Source organism: Mesoplodon densirostris, chromosome 8 (assembly GCF_025265405.1).
Source record: "Mesoplodon densirostris isolate mMesDen1 chromosome 8, mMesDen1 primary haplotype, whole genome shotgun sequence".
Taxonomy (NCBI): domain Eukaryota; kingdom Metazoa; phylum Chordata; class Mammalia; order Artiodactyla; family Ziphiidae; genus Mesoplodon; species Mesoplodon densirostris.
Window position 1 is genome coordinate 40939080 of NC_082668.1, and position 23107 is coordinate 40962186.

Sequence of the window (23107 nt, forward strand, 5' to 3'; positions counted from 1 at the left end):
TGCCCTCGAATTCTCCTTTTAAAAATGTAATTCACTGTCTGGCAAAAGGCTAATATGAAACAATTCTCACATAATTCACAGATAAACAGTGTCCTTTACAACAACGTGGTAAAATGCTCATGTGAACTAATATTCGGAGAATTCAGCTTTATCATTCATGACAATAAAGCCAGGAAAGACCAACCTGACCACCAGATATAGGAACATCAGTGATAATAAACACATCTGTACTCAGTGTTTAGAGAGAGGTTTTTAAATAAACTCCCTTCCTAGATTTAAGCCAGGAAAGCTCAGAAGTAATACTGTCAACCCGTGTTGAAACAATACAAGGTAGTGAGTGATGGTCACCTTTATCTGTCCCTGAAGCAAAGGATTTCCTGTTCCAAGTGGCACATATCACTGTGTACTCTGATGAATGGCAATGACGTCAAAGTATGCATGACAGAGAAGACATAACTTTTTTTTTATTCTTGATTCATTGCAAAAGGATATGTGAGAAGGGAGACCATGCGATCAGGATGGCTGCTCTTTCCTTCCCTGTAGGGTTTTTCAGTTACTCCTTGCAGGACAATGTGCATCTGGATGGAACGAAGTAGAGATGCCTGGATGGTACCCTAGACATATTGCAAATGATATGTGAAACAATCAGGAAGCAGTTAAGTGTCAACACAAAATAGTTTTGACTAAGGTACAAGAAGTAGAGAAGGAAATGGAAAATTTTTTTAATGTTTATTTTTGGCTGCGTTGGGTCTTTGTTGCTGCGCACGGGCTCTCTCTAGTTGCGGCGAGCAGAGGCTTCTCTTTGTTGTGGTGTGTGGGCTTCTCATTGAGGTGGCTTCTCTTGTTGTGGAGCATGAGCTCTAGGCGCACAGGCTTCAGTAGTTGTGGCACACACAGGCTCAGTAGTTGTGGCTCACAGGCTCTAGATTGCAGGCTCAGCAGTTGTGGTGCATGAGCTTAGTTGATCCGTGGCATGTGGGTTCTTCCTGGACCAGGGCTCAAACCCGTGTCCCCTGCATTGGCAGGCAGATTCTTAACCACTGCACCACCAGGGAAGCCCAGAAATGGACATTTATATTTCAAAATTTGAATGGAATTTATTTTGAAGTTCCTCAACTTGGCTTGGATTAGTGAAAGTTTTATCTCTTGGTGGTGTATAATTTTTAAGGGAGGTGGGGAGTGCCACAAAGATAAGATGGAAGGGTGTAATATAAATTTTGGAATTAAAATGTGGTTTCTATTTCTTGACTATTCAAAATACATTCTGCCTTCAAATCTGTCTCTTACAGTGTTCTGGACTTCTTTTTTAGAGGACCACAAAACCCTTTTTTCCTAGTGTACCATAAATTGAGCACTAATTGTACATAAATTGAGAGACTTAATCTGCTATGGTCTGTAAATGACTCGTTTCAAGTAAGATATAATTTACTCAGAAGCTTTTAGAAAAAGCTTTACAATACAATAATCAGTACAATAGGATTGCAAATTCTTATTATTGCTAATTATAATAGCATGTGCCATGTACCAGTAGCACAATAAAATAGGAGTCTACAAGGGCGGTGGGACATCCACATGGTCACTCAGAAATATTTAGCAAGAGAGGATAATTCTACATTTATATGGATGAGTATGATGTAAATCACCTGTTTAGTTTATTCTAAGTTTTCCTAATAAATCTGAAGGAATTTGATGTTTGATTTTTAACTTAAGGGAATGTTTTAATACCATAATAGCAATATAAGTATGCTTACTACATGTCAACTATATTCTTTTTTTAAAATATTTATTTATTTTATTTTTGGTGCGTTGGGTCTTCATTGCTGTGCGCAGGCAGTCTCTAGTTGCGGCGAGCAGGGGCTACCCTTCGTTGCAGTGTGCAGGCTTCTCATTGTGGTGGCTTCTCTTGTTGCGGAGCATGGGCTCTAGGCACGCGGGCTTAAGTAGTCGTGGCTCGAAGGCTTAGTTGTGGTGCATGGGCTTAGTTGCTTCGCAGCATGTGGGATCTTCCCAGACCGGGGCTCAAACCCATGTACCCTGCATTGGCAGGAGGATTCTTAACCACTGTGCCACCAGGGAAGCCCCAATATTCTTACCAAAGAAATAAAAGGACATAAAGTAAGTTGATTCATATACCAGGGAACTTGGAAGCTCATATTGGTTACATTTTGGGTAAAGATTAAATTTAGGTATGACCCTTCCTCTAGTCTCTGAGAATCTGTATTTATGTCTCACTTCCAAGATTTGTAGCATATGAAAAGGCATATACAGTACATTGATACAAAAATCATATTTGCAAATATATGTGCTTCCCTAAAAAAGTTGAGAGGTACCATATTCCTGTGAAACTTCACATATATGTGTTTTTTCTCTGCAGATGGGGGCAGAAGGCATGGAAGGAGGTGCTTCAGGAAGTCAGCATTCTCGAAAACTCGTTAGCTTTACATTGTCTGGTAAGGATGTCTTTAAACATGACGTCCAGTTGGAAAGTGTGTAATTTCAAAGGCACGAATAGTCACTTCTTTCTACACTCTCATCTATGATATATGAGCAAGTTTTTTCTTTTTTTTTTTGGTAACACTTCTGGAAATTCAAGTATATCTCTTACCATGAAAAATTACATTATTAATATAAACTCAGAAAGCTTCTAGCAAGTTGTCTTGTGATGAAAAGACCATAAGTATGTATACTTACTTAAAAAAAACTGTAATGTAACATGTGCTAAACCCACTGTAGAGCTTAGATAACTGAAAACAATTTGTGCTTGCCTCATCTAGAGAAAGGAAAAATTTGGAGACTGGCGAAAAAAAGCCAAGGGATACTCCTATTTCTGTGAAGGAATACATATAAAGAATTGAAAAGTGGATAAGACAATTTTTTTGTTGTTTATTTTCTGGTTAGTAAAATATTCTTATTTTTTGTATATTTATCATACAACTGAAGCACTGCTTCTCAAGTTGTGAGTTGGAACTCATTGGTGACTTCTAAGATTAATTTAGTTGAAACTAGCAATTAAAAAAAGAATAGAAAAAAGTCAGAGTTTAACCACCAAAGGGAAATGTTTTTCATAGAACACCAGTTTATACAAACTGAAAATTTCACACACAAAAATATACACACCTATGTATGTGTATAATGGGTTTCAAGATAAATGTATTTCATACATAGATCACTGTCAAAAAAAGTTTCAAAGCCACTGATTCAAAAATATTAATCGGCAGTCATAAAGTCAAGAATACTCTAAGAAAATCAGTGTTTGAAATGGACTTTTAAAACAGACGACCATACTACAATACATGTAAAATCAAATCTAACAGATGCCTATCACTGTAAGGTGTTTTGTTTTCATTTTTCCATTGTTGTAGTGCTTCTGGAATTTAAATTAGATTCACTTTTTCTTGGCTGCAAAAAAATTTTATGAATGAAAATAGAAATTTTCAAGAGTGAGGGTTAGAAGGCTGATCTTGAAAACACAAGTCCATGATGCATGAATATCACGTATAATGGAAGTGTGCACGTTAGTTCATTGCTGGCCCACAGACTATCTGTGTCTGTTCTAGCATGTTCCTTCTCCTCCCCTTCCCCCGCCATACAGGTTACTTACCATGAAAACCATTTTGCTTTGGTTCTCTGGCAAATCTCAGAGGCTGTAAACTGGTTCAGATTTGGCCAATAAATATATTTGGGTTGGAACCCTCAGGTTTTAAAAAATATCTAGATTTTTAGAAAAGCACTTACTACCACTGCCTGTGATACTTCTCTCCACCCCCCTTATCTGTCTCTCTTTTGAAAGCACTTCAGTTGGCTACCTGTGCTTTAGACCTTCACAGTTCTGGGGTGGTTGCAGGAAGAGAAATTGTTTATAGATTTCTTTGTTTATAGATATGGAACAATTGGCCAACCTCCATGGCTCAGAAAACTTAGTTTGACCATACCACGGTTTTCTTAGTTTAGAAGCATGGCCCTAAGCTTTCAAATGATCAATATCACTCTAAATATGGCACACACATATTGATTTTGACTCCAGAGGGGATGTTAATTAACCCACCATGGGAGAATGACCATGTAGAAGTTGAAAATCTCAGGACATTATCCTAAAAAGTAGGAAATAAGCTTTGGGGCGCAGCCAAATGCTTTTTTATATATATACAACTTTTTCTAACATCCACCTCAATACACATGGATGCTCGCTACCTAAAATCTGCTTTATTTCTTACCATGTAATCAGCTATTTGCAGATGATGTATAGAAATGGCTAAAAATTATAGAAGATGAAAGCAACTTTATAACGGTAATTCTAAAAAATTCATCTGGTTGTAGCATATTGACAGTGGATGATAATATTTATGGAGCGCATTTAAGCACTGTAGAATGTCTGCAAATGTTCTACTCTTGATTATCTATGGATAAGTAGGGACACAAATAATTGAACTCTGCTAAAACAAAAAAACTGTTTGGTTTTTTTTTGCGGTACGTGGGCCTCTCACTGTTGTGACCTCCCCCGTTGCGGAGCACTGGCTCCGGACGCGCAGGCCCAGCGGCCATGGCTCACGGGCCCAGCTGCTCCGTGGCATGTGGGATCTTCCCAGACTGGGACACAAACCCGTGTCCTCTGCATCGGCAGGCGGACTCCCAACCACTGTGCCACCAGGGAAGCCCCAAAAAACTGTTTTTTGATGACTATCTTAAACCTTTTCTCCAAGTAAGAAGGATATTTAACCTGTCATACCTTTGTGACTTTGAGTCCTTCTTTAGTCTATTAGGTGATGTGGATATTTATGAGCAATAAAATATATAAAAGATAAAAGAGAGAGGCAAGAGATGGATAAAGTGAACTGAATAATCAGAGTACAAATAATTGGTAGTTTATTGTATTTATTTGTACGATGTCCCTTGTGGAAAAGGGTTAATAGTGACATCTTTCTTCGCTGTGACTTAATCTTCTGGTGGATGCTTTTTCTTCAAAGGAATGTTTTGCATGAATAATTTAGCTCTGTCAGACGTCATGGCAGCCATTTCTGTACATGTTACTCCTTGTTTACTGCAAAGAAATCCCTTCTTGAGAAGTAGATTTAATATCTAAAGAATGTCATTCTCTTGTCTGAGTCTGAGGCGAGCACAATCAAGAAAGGTAAGAAAATAAATATGTAAATTGCATTTTCTCTCAAAGCTGTTTAATGCTAAATAAAGCCAAGTGAAAACATGTAGCATTATTAAATTGACAGTAAAATGCAAATGCTGTATTAATAATGACTCCATAGTTTAGGAAGTGCCAGGGATGGGGACTGTGAAGCTAATGAGATTACGGCAGCTTCTCTGAAGTGCTTGTCTAGTTCTTTACTCATCTTTCCCTTCTGCCACTGGCTTTTAGATCAAAGATCTTACTATATTTGATGCAGCGTTCTTAACATAAGGTCCTCTTGCTTGAATTTTTAAATCTTTTCTGACATATTAGACTGTTTCCCGCTACTGCCAGTTATGAGTCATTAGACAGTCCTGGTCTGTTTTCATCACATGTTATCTAGTCCACAAGTTGTTTTTGTTTGTTTTTTTTTTTGCGGTACGCGGGCGTCTCACTGTTGTGGCCTCTTCCGTTGCGGAGCATAGGCTCCGGACGCGCAGGCTCAACGGCCATGGCTCACAGGCCTAGCCACTCCACAGCATGTGGGATCCTCCCGGACCGGGGCACGAACCCGTGTCCCCCACATCAGCAGGCAGACTCTCAACCACTGCGCCACCAGGGAAGCCCCTAGGCCACAAGTTCTTGTTGGTCATTGGTGAACCTCCTCCAGGGAGTATGGTTCTATGGGCAACCCCAGGCCAATTCTGTCCTTCTAAGAAAGACTTTGTGTTTCAGGAATGGGCTTGAGTAGGATGACCCTGGTGACCTCCTAAAATGTGGGGTTACTCTGTAGGGTCTCTTCCCCAGCTCATTTGGGTAATCCAAAGGTCTTTGAGGATTCAGAGGCCATCCACAGAATTTTTTTCTGAACCAGTGGTGAGGACTTCCCTACACTGATCATAACTGCATAAAGTTACCTAGAAGCTGTCTATTCTCCCGGAAGCTTTCAAGATCACTTAGCTCTCAGGGCAACCTTATTCAAACTGATATTCTCAGAAAGGCATTGAGGATCCAGTGAAGCCAGCTTTATTTCCTGACATTTTTGTGTCCCTCAGCTTGACCATTTTTAAACGTTTTAGTCTCTTCACTAACCAGACTTTAGCCAGAACTTTTAGCAGCTCGCATAGTATGAAATAACAAGTGGTGACTCTAAGATGAGTTATGGGACATTCATCAAATATATAATTTACTTAACAGCCTATTGAAAAAATAACCTTACAATTATTTAATATAGCAGATAGCATTCAAAGTTTAGAAATATTTCTGGTCTCCTTTTATTTCCCCTAACATTCATTTCATTTGTAGAATATGTATGATGTTTTAAATATGGCATAACTGAATGTGTGCTCTTAAGTTTCATCCCCAATTAAACTTAAGTCAGTGCATCTCATATGTGTATATAGAAGATCCACTTTTCTCTCATGAAGGAATGTATTAGTTTTCTTTTTCTTTTTTTTTTTTTTTTTTTTTGCTGTACGCGGGCCTCTCACTGTTGTGGCCTCTCCCGTTGTGGAGCACAGGCTCCAGACGCGCAGGCTTAGCGGCCATGGTTCATGGGTCCAGCCACTCCGCAGCATGTGGGGTCTTCCCAGACCGGGGCGCGAACCCGTGTCCCCTGCATTGGCAGGCGGGCTCTCAACCACTGCACCACCAGGGAAGCCTGGTTTTCTTTTTTAATACACTATTTACTAAGGGTTTCTCTCAAGAGATTGTGTGAAATGCTAGCTGCCAAGCCACATAGAAAAAGGTGGTGAAGATGTACATGTTAGGATCAAGACGTTTCCAAGGAAAAGTCATTTTAGGTGTATAAGGTGGTAGTAAAAGTTTGGCTTCATTTTGCAGCCTGTTAGGAGACTTTCTGCTGGAACTAGTCATAACCCACTGTTCCCACTTACCTAAACAATCATAGTATGAATAACTTTGTTGTTTTACCAAATAGTTTCTGTTTAGAGCTTCCTGTGTGATTATTTAAGAACAAATTGTCGTTGAGCTGCTTGTTCTAATCAAGATACATGAATCTTCTCTCCTTCTGTCCCTCTCCTCTCCCTCTCTCTTTCCCTCCCTCCTTCCTCCTCTCTTTCTTTCTTTAAAGATCTTCGGGCAGTTGGGCTAAAGAAAGGGATGTTCTTCAATCCTGACCCTTATCTTAAGATGTCGATTCAGCCAGGGAAGAAGAGCAGTTTCCCCACCTGTGCCCACCATGGGCAGGAGAGGAGGTCTACTATCATCAGTAACACCACAAATCCAATTTGGCACCGAGAGGTAAGATGATAGTACGTGGCCTTCTACTTGACAGTTAGGAAGTTGGCCAACTCCGTCTCTTTCCACTGGACTCTGTATCATTGAGCTGCTTATGGGTGTGGGCAAGATGGTTGAGGTGTCTAGAGGTTCTGTTAGAAAAAGGTACAATGAAAATGAGATATTCCCTTCTAACCAGGGCTGGGTCTAGGGTAAATCAAGTGAGGCACTTCCTTCAGGTGCACGATTTATAGGGTCCAAAAGACTCAGTGATCAAAATAAATATTTCAATGCAATATTTTAAAAAAATCAAAATCAAGGCAAAAATTCATGATGAACAAAATATCAAAATTCTGTAAGGGCAGCATCAGTAACAGTGCCTTGCCAAGCCATATGGGAGCCTGAGGCAGAAGGAAAAGTCAGTAATACTGATCCCATTTTTATTTAAAATTTTGATATTTTGTTCTAGCATATACTCAGTACAGATTAAGGGAATTTCTCTCCTTACTGTCTGGCAAATGGTTTTTGGATTTCCATTATAGATTTTGGTTACTTACATGAACCATTCAAGGAGTCGTCATCCTGAGGCAAGGCAGATTGTGTTGATGGTATTTCAGACTCTCTCACAGTTACAATACGTTACCAGTCATCATAGTGCATCATATCAGTGAAATCAAGCCCAGGGTTTTCCCGCTGGAACTATTTAAAGTCAAAGAATGAACAGAGACATTGCTTCTTTTCTAGGGAGCAAAGTGTGAGTTCTCCCACCATTTTTCAGGGAACCAAGACACATTTCATATGCTAGCATTAATGAGTGCTTCTAGACAAACCTGTATTGGCATGGGAGTTGCACAGTTAATTAAATCACTCCCTAAATGTTTAATGACAATAATATGTTCTAACAATGTTGAACGAGTATTTCATTGGAGAAGGAGATACTTCAGGGGATCTAAAACCAAATGGAGAAAAGATGTGGCTATTTGAGACTTGCCAGTGTAGCAGGATGTTTCTCCTGGGCAGTTTTTATGGTTATTTAAGTGGATAAATGCTACATGTTTTCTTATTCCTGGTTTGAAAAACTACTTACTGTCCCCAAATAGTGAATAACTTTTAAAGGCATACCACTTAATTTAACACATTAGAAGCCTAGAAGACATAAAACGTTATCTCAAGATGAACACTTAGAAGGCACATGGTGGATATAGTAATGATACTAGCAATAACTTTATTTCCCTAACATTCTTTTTTTTAATTTTTTAATTTAATTTTTTTATACAGCAGGTTCTTATTAATCATCGATTTTATACACATCAGTGTATACATGTCAATCCCAATCTCCCAATTCATCACACCACCATCCCCACCCCCCGCGGCTTTCCCCCCTTGGTGTCCATACGTTTGTTCTCTACATCTGTGTCTCAATTTCTGCCCTGTAAACCGGTTCATCTGTACCATTTTTCTAGGTTCCACATATATGCGTTAATATACAATATTTGTTTTTCTCTTTCTGACTTACTTCACTCCATATGACAGTCTCTAGATCCATCCATGTCTCAACAAATGACTCAATTTCGTTTCTTTTTATGGCTGAGTAATATTCCATTGTATATATGTACTACAACTTCTTTATCCATTTGTCTGTCAATGGGCATTTAGGTTGCTTCCATGACCTGGCTACTGTAAATAGTGCTGCAATGAACATTGGGGTGCATGTGTCTTTTTGAATTATGGTTTTCTCTGGGTATATGCCCAGTAGTGGGATTGCTGGATCATATGGTAATTCTTTTGGTTCCTTAAGGAACCTCCATACTGTTCTCCATAGTGGCTGTATCAATTTACATTCCCACCAACAGTGCAAGAGGGTTCCCTTTTCTCCACACCCTCTCCAGCATTTGTTGTTTGTAGATTTTCTGATGATGCCCATTCTGACTGGTTTGAGGTGATACCTCATTGTAGTTTTGATTTGCATTTCTCTAATGATTAGTAATGTTGAGCAGCTTTTCACGTGCTTCTTGGCCATCTGTATGTCTTCTTTGGAGAAATGTCTATTTAGGTCTTCTGCCCATTTTTGGATTGGGTTGTTTGTTTCTTCAACATTGAGCTGCATGAACTGTTTATATATTTTGGAGATTAATCCTTTGTCCGATGATTCATTTGCAAATATTTTCTCCCATTCTGAGGGTTGTCTTTTCGTCTTGTTTATGGTTTCCTTTGCTGTGCAAAAGCATTTAAGTTTCATTAGGTCCCATTAGTTTATTTTTGTTTTTATTTCTGTTACTCTAGGAGGTGGATCAGAAAAAATCTTGCTGTGATTTATGTCAAAGAGTGTTCTTCCTATGTTTTCCTCTAAGAGTTTTAGAGTGTCCAGTCTTATATTTAGGTCTCGAGTTCATTTTGAGTTTATTTTTGTGTATGGTGTTAGGGAGTGTTCTAATTTCATTCTTTTACGTGTAGCTGTCCAGTTTTCCCAGCACCACTTATTGAAGAGAGTGTCTTTTCTCCATGGTATATCCTTGCCTCCTTTGTCATAGATTAGTTGACCATAGGTGCATGGGTTTACCTCTGGGCTTTCTATCTTGTTCCATTGATCTATGTTTCTGTTTTTGTGCCAGTACCATATTTTCTTGATTACTGTAGCTTTGTAGTATAGTCTGAAGTCAGGGAGTCTGATTCCTCCAGCTCCGTTTTTTTCCCTCAAGACTGCTTTGGCTATTCGGGGTCTTTTGTGTCTCCATACAAATTTTAAGATTTTTTGTTCTAGTTCTATAAAAAATGCCATTGGTAATTTGATAGGGATTGCATTGAATCTGTAGATTGCTTTTAACCATGTTTTTAACCATGTTACCAGTACAAGCCTGATAAGGGGGGTGTAAGGGATGAGATTATCATCTCTCCATTTGTGTGAATAAGAAACAGAAGCTTAAAATGTTTATGTAACTAGCTATTCAGAGGCTAGTAGTGCTTAAACTCTGCTCCCTTATTCTAAGCAAGTGCTTTTTCCATTAAGAAAATGACTGAACTTTACGGCCCTTTGGTGAAATTAAATTGTTATGACTAAATAAATTTAGTGACCCCTAAGTGTAAAGCTGGCTGGCACTATTTATATCACTGTGGTTGCCTGGATACTGCCAGGGGAGGAGAGAAATGGTTCAGGTTAGATTCCTGGCTCCATCTTACTTTTCCTGAAAGCCTCATCATTAAAAAGAAAATTTTATCTTTGTAATATATGTGAAAGTCTTTGTAAATGAGTAAAGCTCTTTATTTTATATCCTTATTAATATCCAATCCAGTTTTCTCCAATGGCATTCTTAAAACAACACATCTTATCTTAACTTCATACTTTTATTTTTCTGTCCCAGAAGAAATGTCCCTGTGTGCCTTTTAAATTAAGTAACTTCCATTTAAGCATTGTTTTATTTTAATATAAACCAGGGAAACCATCATATCCTTTAGATGTTCCTACTTTAACCACTAAGTGAAGGAGTATTTTAACCTATTATGTGTAACTTCGAAAATACCATGGGATCAGGAATTAAAATTGCTGTTAATCAAATGTATCAGTTAAGTCTAAGCCACTCTATAACAAGATATTAAGTATTAAAGAATTAAGATACGTTAAATGTAGTGAGCACTAAAATTGTATTGTGCATAGTTTAATATTTGATAGCATCTCCTAAAACTGTTGAACCAGGAAGGGTTGGATGATCAAAGGGGCTTCCTTTGTCATACAGATCCTAGCTGTTGCTTTTTAGTCTTTGTGAATGTTAATGATTCTGAGTGAATAAAGGATTGACAATAGCTGCAGAGTTTTCTAGCAATGTGGACTCTGTGTGTCGTTAGGATTTAAGAGATACTATTTTCTATAATAATAAACTGATATACATAATTTCATATTTATCTCTTTTTATTGCCTCAACATGTTATGTTTTGTTTTCAGAAATATTCCTTTTTCGCACTCCTTACTGATGTCTTAGAAATTGAAATTAAAGACAAATTTGCCAAGAGCCGTCCTATCATCAAGCGTTTTCTGGGGAAACTAACCATTCCAGTCCAGAGGCTTTTGGAGCGGCAAGCCATCGGGTAATCAGCCCTCACACCTTGGGGTCTTGTTGGGATTAGTTCCTACTGAAGCAACTGAAATGATACTTTGAAGTCCGAGGACTTTTCTTACTGATAAGAAGTGGTAACATAATTCTTTTAAAAAGGAAAGTGCTCTATGCCACGGAGCGGCTGGGCCCGTGAGCCATGGCCGCTGAACCTGCGCGACCGGAGCCTGTGCTCCACAGCGGGAGAGGCCACAGCAGTGAGAGGCCCGCATACCGCAAAAAAAAAAAAAAAAAAAAAATGAAAGTGCTCATATACTTATTGAAATGTGCAGGGCAGAAAGCACTTTATTTTAATTATACACCTTTTTTGGGTTATCTATCTTTTCCACGATGTACCTACCATTATTACCATTTCAGTGTCAAATGTCACAGTGCTCAGTTGTTTTTGAGATATTGAAATCTTGCTATAAAAATCCCTCTCTAGAGCAAGATCTTCGTGTCAGGTTGACGCCTCCTGATCCTGATTAACCCCATCCAGAGAATATGTTATTCCTGAGACACCAAAACTACCTTATTTTAGGGCCCTTTAAAACACAGCCTAGACTCTGAGAATGTGTTATAGTGGAGCTCTAAGACATATATGTTCGTTCAGACAACTAGAAATTACTTGTTGAGAGAATTTTAAATTTATTTATTTATTTATTTATTGCTGTGTTGGGTCTTGGTTTCTGTGAGAGGGCTTTCTCTAGTTGTGGCGAGCGGGGGCCACTCTTCATCGCGGTGCACGAGCCTCTCACTATCGCGACCTCTCATTGCAGAGCACAGGCTCCAGATGCGCAGGCTCAGTAGTTGTGGCTCACGGGCCCAGCCGCTCCGCGGCATGTGGGATCCTCCCAGACCAGGGCTCGAACCCGCGTCCCCTGCACTGGCAGGCGGACTCTCAACCACTGCGCCACCAGGGAAGCCCGTTGAGGGAATTTTAAAATATGATTTGATGTTTGTTTTCTTTCTGTGAACTTTTTGTAAGCTGTGAATCAAGTAGTTAAGAAATCGTAACATGCCTCCATCCCTTATTATACAATGGTGTATATATTTTCACATGGTAAGTGCCAGCAAACCGAGTAACACTGGTGCTCTCAGGTGGCACGGGGGGGGGCATCTTTTTCATTTTAGGAGGACATTATGAACATATGATAATAGTAGTGGTAGCAGCAGCAGTATCAGTGATAACAGTAGTTGTAGTAGTGGTAGCAGCAGTAGTAAACCAAAGTAAACAAAAAAGATGATGAGACCCTATTCTATGTCAGGAGCTAAGTAAATTACACTCACTAGCTCATGTAATCTTCTCAACAACTCTGAGAGGTGAATAATGTGATTATACCCATTTTGGAGATGAGAAATCTGAGGCTAGCAAGCTAGGGGTGGAGCTGAGATTTGAGCAGATCCGTCAGCTCCAGAATCCCAGCTTCTCTGCAACACTTTAAGGACTGTCAGTGATGGAATACTAGTCTAGCTAACTGGGGAAGGTTGCTCATTCCTATTCACCTTGCAGCTAATTAACTGTTCTATTCTGGCAAGTCAGAATTTTTTCAGGCATTAGTTTCCTCATCTGAAAAATAAAGTCTTTAGACCGATGATCTCTAAGCCACCTTCAAAACCTGAAATTAAGAGATTCTAATGGATTCTAATTCTGTGGCCATCAGAGGCAATGGTTGAACCAGACCACATGAAGCAGAAATATTAGGCTGAAATTCTAGCAGCCTGGTTTAATTAGATAAAACTGGGAAATCACAGTTATTTTTAAGGATAGCAATTCTTGCTTCTAGTAGAGATAATATTCTTTGGGAAGTTTTAAAAAATTATTTTCAAGATTGATAGAAAATGAAAAATTATGAAGAGTGAGAATTAACTCTCATTGGAAATATACCTATAATTTAGTTTATATAAGTATAATCATATAATGTACATAATATCTGTGACCCTTGGCAGAGTGTCAATTTATGTATACCAGTAAGAATGATCAAGGAAAAATAAAACCTTAATCAGTGCTTGAAACTCCTGTTAACTTGCTGGCTTTTCATTCAGTCTTTTAAAGAACTGGACACATAGAGTACTGCCTGTCATGGATTCCATATGTACTGGAAGGAAGTCCAGCATGAATTCATAAAATATCAGAATTATGAAATGTTTCTACATAAGTATATTAAAAGCATTGCCTGATACTTAGGGATTTGCTTTATTAAATAAATATGATACTACTTATTAGTGTATTGGCTATTAGCATCTAAATATATTTTTGATCTGATTATTACTTTCTATCAAGTAATTGATATGTCTTGAAAAATACTGAGTTTTCTTATGTGTTTTGTAGACTGCAACTCTCTGAAGTAGCTGAGGTTTTACACAGTGAGGTTTTATAGGATGAGCTAGAAGTCCTTACAAATTACCTATTTTAAGAGCATTGGTTTGAATGTGACATTTTTCAGAGAGTGGCTTCCATTCTGTCCAAAAGGCACGTCACTTTGCCACGCTTTGTCATTTGCTGTGATTACACTAGTGAGAGGATGTCTCAGTCAGACAGTGAGAGTTCTTTGGCACTTATTCTTTATAATGACATATCATAATAATATATAATATAGGGTACACAGTTATCTGTCATGGCAAGAGGCAGGATGAATCAGATGAGACTGAGTAAGAACAAGAAAGAGGTGAATCCCTTGACAGGCACGCAACAAGGATGAAACCCCCTTGACTTGGAATCTCCAAATAGGGAGGCTTTCCTGTACTGATAGATTGAATAGTTGAGTATCTTGTCAGTTTGGGTAAAAAATAGCACTAACACCTGTTAAAATTCTTTTTTCCAAGTAAAGAGTCTCATTTGTTAAATTTATTCAACAAATGTGTGGGTGTGTATACATATAGTGTCTACTAAATGTTAAGCACTGTGTTGGGTATTTGGGATATGATAGTGAGCAAAAGGATGGATGCCATTCTTAGACTCCTTACTAAACATTTACTTCCTAGCTAAAATGCATCACTTTTATAAGTTTTTTTTTTTTCTTTGCGGTATGTGGGCCTCTCACTGTTGTGGCCTCTCCCGTTGCGGAGCACAGGCTCCGGACGCGCAGGCTCAGCGGCCATGACTCACGGCCCTAGCCGCTCCGCAGCATGTGGGATCTTCCCAGACCGGGGCACGAACCCGCGTCCCCTGCATCGGCAGGCAGACTCTCAACCACTGCGCCACCAGGGCAACCCATAAGTTTTTATCATCAACACCAACACTTTACTTTTATTGGCCAAAGAGGAAGAGAGGAGAGTCAATTTAATTTTAACAAAGAAATGAAGATTTTTATTATTCCAGGACTGAATGTCCAAAGACGTGGGTGAGGAACGGTAATGTTGAGAGTAGGTCCCAGTAGTTTGCTGCTGGGTTCATGCGTTAGTGGACAAATGTGGAGCATCTCTGTGTGTCAGGCACTGTCTAAATGCTGGAAGACAGTGGTAAGAGAAAAAGACATCCCTGCTGTCATCATAGAATTATTCAAACACGCTAATGTAAAAGCATTTAACATACCTGTAATGTCTAACAGTTAAAAATGCCCATATATCCCTTTACAGAAAAAAATTTTTTTAAATACCAGATTAAGTAGACAAAACATTATGATAATAATTGCATTGAGATGCGCCATGAGTAAATATCATTAAAATGCGTGCTACCGAAAGCAGCCAAGAGTCACTGAAAGTGTACATAAAATGAGATCTGATCTGGGGACTGCAGATCAGGGGCTTCTGTGTCAGATGCATCTGTGTTCTAATCCTGGTTCTGTCACTTAATTGTTGCCTGGCCTTGGGCAAGTTACTTACCCTCCCTATGCCTTAGAAAACAGGGCCACCACCTGCCTCACAGGGAAGATTGAAGGAGATGATGCATGCAAAGCCCTTATCAGAGTGTAAGCACTCAGTTGGGGGAAACAAAGCTTTTTAAAAGCATCAATCAAAAAATTATTACAACATTTCTAGGGAAGAAAAAGAAAGAAGTAAAGGAAATGATCTTATTGTTTTAAGAAAATTTTGCTATGAACTCAAAGAAATTCATAAGATCTGAACTGGGATTTTACATGAGCATGTAAATGTGTAACCGCTAATGTAAAATCCCAGATAACATCTATTTATAATTGTACTGAGGAGGTAGAGAAGAACAAGCAAAATCGTTATGGAGATTAATAATCAGTAGCTGACCAGAGGCTCTGAAGTGTACAGTGGTGCAAGTATTAGGTAGAGGCCTTGTGTTTTCCTCCTGAAGTGGCCATTAGGGGGCAGTGTGAGAGCAGAGATGGTGTGATTTGGTGCTATCCCTCTGGTTATTTTCCTTCATTAAGAATAAATCAGATTCTGAACGAAAGTTGCTTGCGTACAGAGAAATGATGTCATTGTATTTGACTTTGATAAATAAACACGGAATTGAAAAAGATCAACGACTCCATCCTCGAGGAGGCTGGTAGCCTGAGCCTGGGGCCAAAGTGGGGCAGGAGCTGGGCCGGGTTGTGGTCCCCTCCAGCGCACCTCCAAGTGTGGCAGCGAGACTCCGAAAGCTAGTGCAGTCCTCCAGCTGTCCCATCAGTATGGCTCACAAGCTGCCTGGAGTATCAGTGATAGGCCCCCCAATAGTGAGGGCCAACAGTGAGCCCCTTACTTTACAGGTGAGGAAGGGGAGGTGCAGCAGCCCCCCGCCTCTCACACAGCTGGAGCAGCCGTCAGAGCCCGGCCTGTTCTCACACTGCTCTGTCCTAACTCCCAGCTCCTGTTCTTCAGGATACAGCAGCGCTGTGCCCTCCATGTGATAACCCTTACCTGTGCGCCTCTCCCTCTCTTTTGTTTCTTTTTCTTTTGCTCGGCCGGCCGTGCAGCATGCAGGATGCGGGATATTAGTTCCCCAACCAGGGATGGAACCTCTGCACCCTGCGGTGGAAGCACGGAGTCCTAACCACTGGACCACCAGGGAATTCCCTGTGCCTGTCTTTTTAGAACCTAACTCCTATCATGCTAAATGCTAAGGAACCAGACCTTCTATACATTTACACTTGAGTCAGAAAACACCCCAAATTTTAGGCCTTGCCCAGCTCCTTGATGGCTTTTAAAATGCCCTTTCTCTGGTCACTCTTAACAGTGAGAGAGCAAATCAGTGCCCTTTAAAAAAATCATAACAATATTGTACAGTATTGCATTTTCAGCCTTTACTGATACTTCTCCTTGTGACAAGATTCCCTTTTATCCCTGGGTTTATAAGTATTCATTTGTACAAATGAACAAAATTACACTGACTCTTAACATGCCTTTGACCTTTTATTTTCTTGTGAGTATGCAAGTTTCAAGAGAAATATGTGGGGTTTGGGGGGTGGCCTATGGGAAGAAGATGAAGGCTGACACCAGAGTAGTATGGATGAAGGAACCATTTCTCCTCTTGCAGTGATCAGATGCTCAGCTACAACCTCGGCAGAAGGCTCCCAGCTGACCATGTGAGTGGGTACCTCCAGTTCAGAGTGGAGGTCACATCTTCTGTGCATGAAGGTGAGATACCTGTATAAATATATTGCTATAGGAAAAACTTGTTAAATCCTACTCTGTTGTCAGTTTACACTTGAACAGAATTGTTTGTATCCTGTTCTGAACATAAAATAGCTATCAAATGATTACCTGCTGAAGTTTTCCAAGCAGATTTAAAAGCCTGTTTATCAAAAAATCTCTCTTAGGTTTTACCTGCCTTTGGAAGCTGGGATGTGGAATTTCCGGCAGTAGCGAACATGTAAACCTCATGTGTCAAACTGACCAGCAATATATGTACTCGTTTAGTAGTGAATAGTAACTCTTAGCAAGTTGGTGAGACCTCAGTGGGATGACTGAATTCTTTGAACCGATTGGTGGCAAAGGAATAGGACATTAAAAGTTCATTCGTTATTACTACTTTGTTTTTATGAATGCTGTTTTCTCCTTCAGATGCTTCTCCAGAAGCTGTTGGCACAATGCTTGGAGTCAATACCGTGAATGGAGACCTCGGAAGCCCTTCTGATGAGGAGGACATGCCAGGCGGCCATCATGACAGCCCGGTTTGTTCCAATGGACCAGTTTCCGAGGAAAGTGCTAATGGGACCCCCAAGCATTCTTTCAGGACTAGCTCTACTCTGGAAATAGACTCAGAAGACTTAACCTCTACTTCTTCAAGGGCCTCACCTCCCAGAGGACGTCAGGATTCACTCAATGATTATTTAGATGCTATTGAACACAATGGCCATTCCAGGTCGGGTGCAGCTACTTGTTCGGAAAGGTCCATGGGAGCCTCTCCGAAACTAAGGAGTAGTTTTCCCACTGACACAAGACTCAATGCAATGCTTCACATCGACTCAGATGAAGAAGACCACGAGTTCCAGCAAGACCTGGGTTATCCATCCTCCTTGGAGGAGGAAGGAGGGTTGATTATGTTTAGCAGGGCATCAAGAACTGATGATGGGAGCCTGACATCCCAGACAAAGCCAGAAGACAACACGGCGGAGAATGAGGAAGCCTCCACCAATGAAGCTGCTTCCTTCGAGGATAAGCCGGAAAATCTTCCAGAGCTTGCGGAGAGCTCCTTACCCTCAGGCCCAGTCCCTGATGAAAGGGAGAATGCTCCAGAGCCTCAACCAAGTGCTGACCAGGGGGGCACTGAATTGTGTGGCTCTCAAGAGGTAGATCAGCCCACAAGCGGGGCAGACACGGGCACTTCCGACACATCAGGAGGAAGCCGAAGAGCCATCAGTGAGGCCGAGTCCCTTGATCAGGGGTCTGAGCCTTCCCAGGTGTCCTCGGAGACAGAACCCAGTGACCCTGCCAGGACAGAGAGCGTGAGCGAGGCCAGCACCAGGCCTGAGGGAGAGAGTGACCTGGACGGGGCCGACAGCTCCTGCAACGAGAGCGTTACCACGCAGCTGTCCTCGGTGGAGACACGGTGCTCATCTCTTGAGAGTGCGCGGTTCCCCGAAACCCCAGCCTTTTCTTCTCAGGAGGAGGAAGATGGAGCCTGTGCAGCAGAGCCCACCAGCAGTGGCCCTGCTGAAGGGTCCCAGGGTTCCATATGCACTCCTGGTTCTTTACCTGTAGTGCAGGTGCCCCGTGGAGAGGAGGAAGGGCCAGGGGCAGAATCGGCTCCTTCACCTGACCAGGAGGAGGTGGGAGAGGTCTGGCAGCGGAGGGGGAGCCTGGAGGGAGCTGCTGCTGCTGCTGAGAGCCCGCCCCAAGAAGAGCGTGACGCGGGGCATGCCCAAGGGGCCTGTGAAGGGGCCACTGCCCAGGAGGAGGGCGCGACCGGAGGTAGGATGTAGAAGACAACGTGGCCCGTGGCTCAGGCATACCCGCTCAGAGAGAAGTCTTGTGGTTTTGTCCCTCAGTGGAAATTGTACTGCAGGGCAGATATTAGCTGAATTCTTCTCCTTGGGGTTCAACAGCTTTTTTTTTTCTTTTAACATCTTTATTGGGGTATAATTGCTTTACAGTGGTGTGTTAGTTTCTGCTGTATAACAAAAGTGAATCAGCTATACATGTACATATATCCCCGTATCCCCTCCCTCTTGCGTCTCCGTCCCACCCTCCCTATGGATCTTCTTTTGATGGAATAAGAGGCCTGTCAAATAACAGTCTTCCAACTTACATAATGAACCTCAAGGCTCTGCATCAGTGTGGGCACCTGCTCTGCCTAGAAATGTGGCCCGGTGGGTGGGGGCACCCCTGGTCCACACAGGCCTGGAGGCCTGGGATGCATGCCGCGCGCCGGCACATTCAGTGCCCCTGGGGCTCAGTCCTCTTGTCTGGGCAGTGTGAAAAAGCATAATGAATCTCTGGCGGGCCCTGGGTTTGTAGATACAAAACCAAACAGGCTGGCAGCATCTACGTTAGTGTTATCTGCGAGGTTCTCAGGAACATCTTAACTCGCTGCTTATTGCATGAAGCTTCAGAACAGAAGGTTAATATGTGCTTTGCATCAGTTGTCATATTTTTGCCTTCTGCAGTATAAGAAATGTCAACTAAGTTAGGTGATACATTCTGACACTTGAAAACAAGCTGTTTGCGTGTCTGAGGATGCAAATTTACCCATAAAATTTGTTTTATGTCTCAATGAATGTGGCTCAGCAGAATGATCCCTTTAAACTGTTCTATTATAGCTGCATCAAAAAGTCCGAGTATAATTTCATATGCCTAAATAGCATAGACTCAGAAATAGAAATGGTTTTCTTATTCTGTAACTTATTTTTCTACCTATCCCCTTCTTTTCTTCCTCCACCGTTTTTTGTTTTTTGGGTTTTTTTCATACTGGCGGTCATTGTGTGACCCTAAAGCATTGGTGCAGGACTAGGACAGATGCCAGGGTGGGAAAAGGCAGGGGAGGGGGAGGAATGGGCCCAGACCGACATCTCCCTAGAAGACCCACTTCTGACTAAGCATCCACCTCCCATTCTCTTCTGTTGTTTCTGGGTCCTCATCTGGGAAATGAGACAAAAGAGAGACAAGAGACTGGCCCCAGGATTTTTGTTAGGTGTTTTTTTTTTCCAAAGGCTGTTTTGACACTGAAGGGGAAAACAATACCCAGGTAACTGTTTACCTTTAATCCTAGGTTCTCAAGCCAACGGCCACCAGCCATTGCGATCACTGCCTTCAGTGCGCCAGGATGTTAGCCGGTACCAGAGGGTGGACGAGGCTCTCCCACCAAGTGAGGACCTGCTAACTAAAGGGCTCACCTTTATCAAAGGTTCAAGGGTGACAGGACCCACGGGACCTAAAGGACGGATGCCCAGTCCCCCAGAAGTAGGGTTCTGGGAGCTGCCACGTGACTTGGCAGATAGAGTCTGGAAAGTGCTTAGCAGAAGACTCCTCTCTGGCACAGTTCCACCAAATGAAAGGGTGGCTGGGGGAAAGTAAATACTCTAAAGGAAAAGAGATCCAGATGTTATGGACAATAGGATGTATAATAGAAAAAATTTTAAGTCTGCATAAGGCAGTATGAATTTTCAATTATTAGACAAATAGGTACAATCTCTTAGAAGAACCTAGCTCTAGGTAATATACTGCTTTTTATTCATTTACACCATTTTAAATCATTAACTGCAGGGTCCTGGTTTTTTTCCTTAGGGATATCCAGAGAAGAGTTATTAATTTCAGAAATTAGTCTACTATTTTCTGGACCATGATGATTATCTGGAGATTTGAAAGATGCTTCTTTTTTTTTTTTTTTTTTTTGCTTTCAAGAAACACATAGCACTTAAAGGAGAGATGGGTGAGGACTAGGAATGCTGGGAAAGTTATGCGACCTGAACTCCAAGAGCTGAGTGATGCCCATGGCCAATCATAGTCTGAATGTAATTTAAATTCTATTTAAGTTTCTAGAATCCCTTAAAGCAGTATTACTCTGTGAGCACAAAGCATTTTGAAGAACAGTGATAAAGCTCCGTAAATACTGTTTCTAAGAACACATTGGAAAATACATCTTTCTGCCTTAGTGCTTTTCCTTCTTATTCACCTTCTCTATTCACCCATCTTATATGTGATCATGGCAAGAAGTGGATGCTTTTGGCCCTCTGTGTTTTAAAAACGGTGGGACATAGAGCGGGGGCAGTATGCATTTAAAGGGCTGAAATGCTGAGTAGTTAGTTTTGGTGAGTGCTGACAAAAGAGCTGAATGGTGCTGTGTACAATTTGTCAAAATATTGACTTAATCATTTGTAAATACTGTTGTGCACAGATCCTCCCCTTGTTCATATATTTGGATAACTGAGGGTGGTTACTCATAGGAAACGTATATTTTAAGCAGTTTTTAAAAATCATCCAAGAGATTAATTAACCATTGTGTCATCTTAAGCAGGTGGAGGGGAAAACTTCCTTACTGTTTACCCTTGGAGAAAATATTAGAGGCAGAAAAGAAAAGTATTCCTGGGTGATATTTAGATATAATTGGAGAAAAATGAATTAGGAACACCAGGAGAGAATTCTGGGAGAGCTTTGTTTACATGAGTATGTGGATTAATAGTAAGTAATCAGAGTTTCAGGCACCTGGACAGGAGGCATAGCATTGCATCAGTGTATGGATAAATGGCATCCTCCTGGCCACGTCCAATTGCTCTGAATTTTGTTGGATTCACAGTTTTGGTCTCTAGATTGTATTTAATAAAGACAGGTACTTTCCTGCTGAAATTATGACCACTATTTGTGCTGTTCCATGCATTTGTTTAAACACTGGTATTTGCATTACACAGATATAATACTAAATTTTAGGATTTAAAAAAATAAACAATTGGCAGTTCATTTTAATAAGTTATTATATCCAAGAGGAAAAAAAAAGCACCTTAGTAGTATATCCAATTTAATGAGTAACTGATGAACGGCGGGGTGGGGAGGAATTCTTAAGAGCTGTTCCCTCTTGTGCAACTTGCAACTTGCAGCTTTGGGGATTTACATTATCATGGACCAATTACAGACTATGGTCTGAGCATACCTGATAACTGTTCAACTCTGTCCTCACACTGCCTTGCCCTCCCCTATTCCCAGTCGGTCTCATCTTTTGACAGCCTGTTTAATCACTTGGCTGCCTGTCTAGTTGTGCGTCCTGCCCGAACCAGTTCTCTGCCTTCCTTGCCTCACTGGGCAGCTCTGCTACTGTCTCTGGCCATGCCTCTTAACTCAGAGCTGTGGCATTCTGCATTCATATATTGTCTCTCAGGAGGCTCAGCTAAGGGGCATCCACTTGGAGTATGCAGATTGGCCTGTGTCTTAAATGACCTGGCTGAATTATTTTAAGGTTAGGGATGATACTTTTAACATTATTTATTATAATACCTCAGACTTGTATAGTGCTTTACAGCTTACAAAGAATTTTTAGCTTTTTTAAAAAAAATTCTTTGTAACAATTTTGTGAAGTAGGTCAAGCAGGTCTTATCCGTAATTTATAGATTGATGGGTAGAAATCAAATAATCTGATTCCTTCACTTTATAGATGGAGAAATTGAAGCCCAGATAAATTAACTTGTTTAAGATTCCATACTAGTAAAAGTTGAGACAGCGTCTCAAACATTTTTTTCTACTCTATGATCTAAGATTAGAATGGTAGGGACTGTTGTGTGGGTAGATGAATGTAAATTCTGAAAGCTTGGTTAGTGCAGAGTGGTGACATATTTTGGTATGTTATCTATTCGGCACAAGCATCACCTGAAATTAGAGGGTTTGGGGGCTTCTCTGAAACTGCATTATATTGTGTTTTGAGGGCAGACCTAGGAAGGCTGAAAAGATGCTCAGCTTTCTTCTTCCAGGTGAAGATCACTTAGCAGGACCCTTCTCTGGGAGGTCCCTCAAGTATAAGTAAAGTGGTGACAGTGACAGTACTAGTGACTGTCTTTTGGCCCAGGTGGATTTGCTCCGTTAAGCATCTGTACTGGACTCAGACGTGCCTTTTCCTCTCTGTGTAGGTCACTATCCACACACCTGCAGGACAGTCTACTGAAGCACGATCCCCCCCACTCTGGATCCTTTTTTTCCTTATTATTATTGTTGTTGTTATTTTAGCTTGTATTTGCCTTAAAAATACCCATGTACTAACATACAGTGAGGAAACTATCCAGTAAGGTTTGCTTCTCTCTGAAGATTTGCAAACTCAGTTAAGGGGATTTAGAGGTATCCTTGCTATGCC

At 40.9% G+C, this 23107-nt stretch overlaps 1 protein-coding gene across 7 annotated transcripts in view; it reads left to right on the plus strand.

Moving 5' to 3' along the window:
• The window catches only part of HECW2 (HECT, C2 and WW domain containing E3 ubiquitin protein ligase 2), a 404779-nt gene that overhangs the window by 257407 nt on the left and 124265 nt on the right, over positions 1-23107 (plus strand). For 6 of the 7 annotated variants that reach the window (XM_060105711.1, XM_060105714.1, XM_060105713.1 and 3 more), the window contains 6 exons: positions 2375-2450; positions 7212-7381; positions 11295-11437; positions 16871-16971; positions 17398-18747; positions 20045-20140. In XM_060105711.1, coding sequence (XP_059961694.1) covers positions 2375-2450; positions 7212-7381; positions 11295-11437; positions 16871-16971; positions 17398-18747; positions 20045-20140 — 1936 coding nt within the window. The remainder of the gene's footprint in view (positions 1-2374; positions 2451-7211; positions 7382-11294; positions 11438-16870; positions 16972-17397; positions 18748-20044; positions 20141-23107) is intronic. The other variant, XM_060105717.1, reaches the window with a different exon arrangement.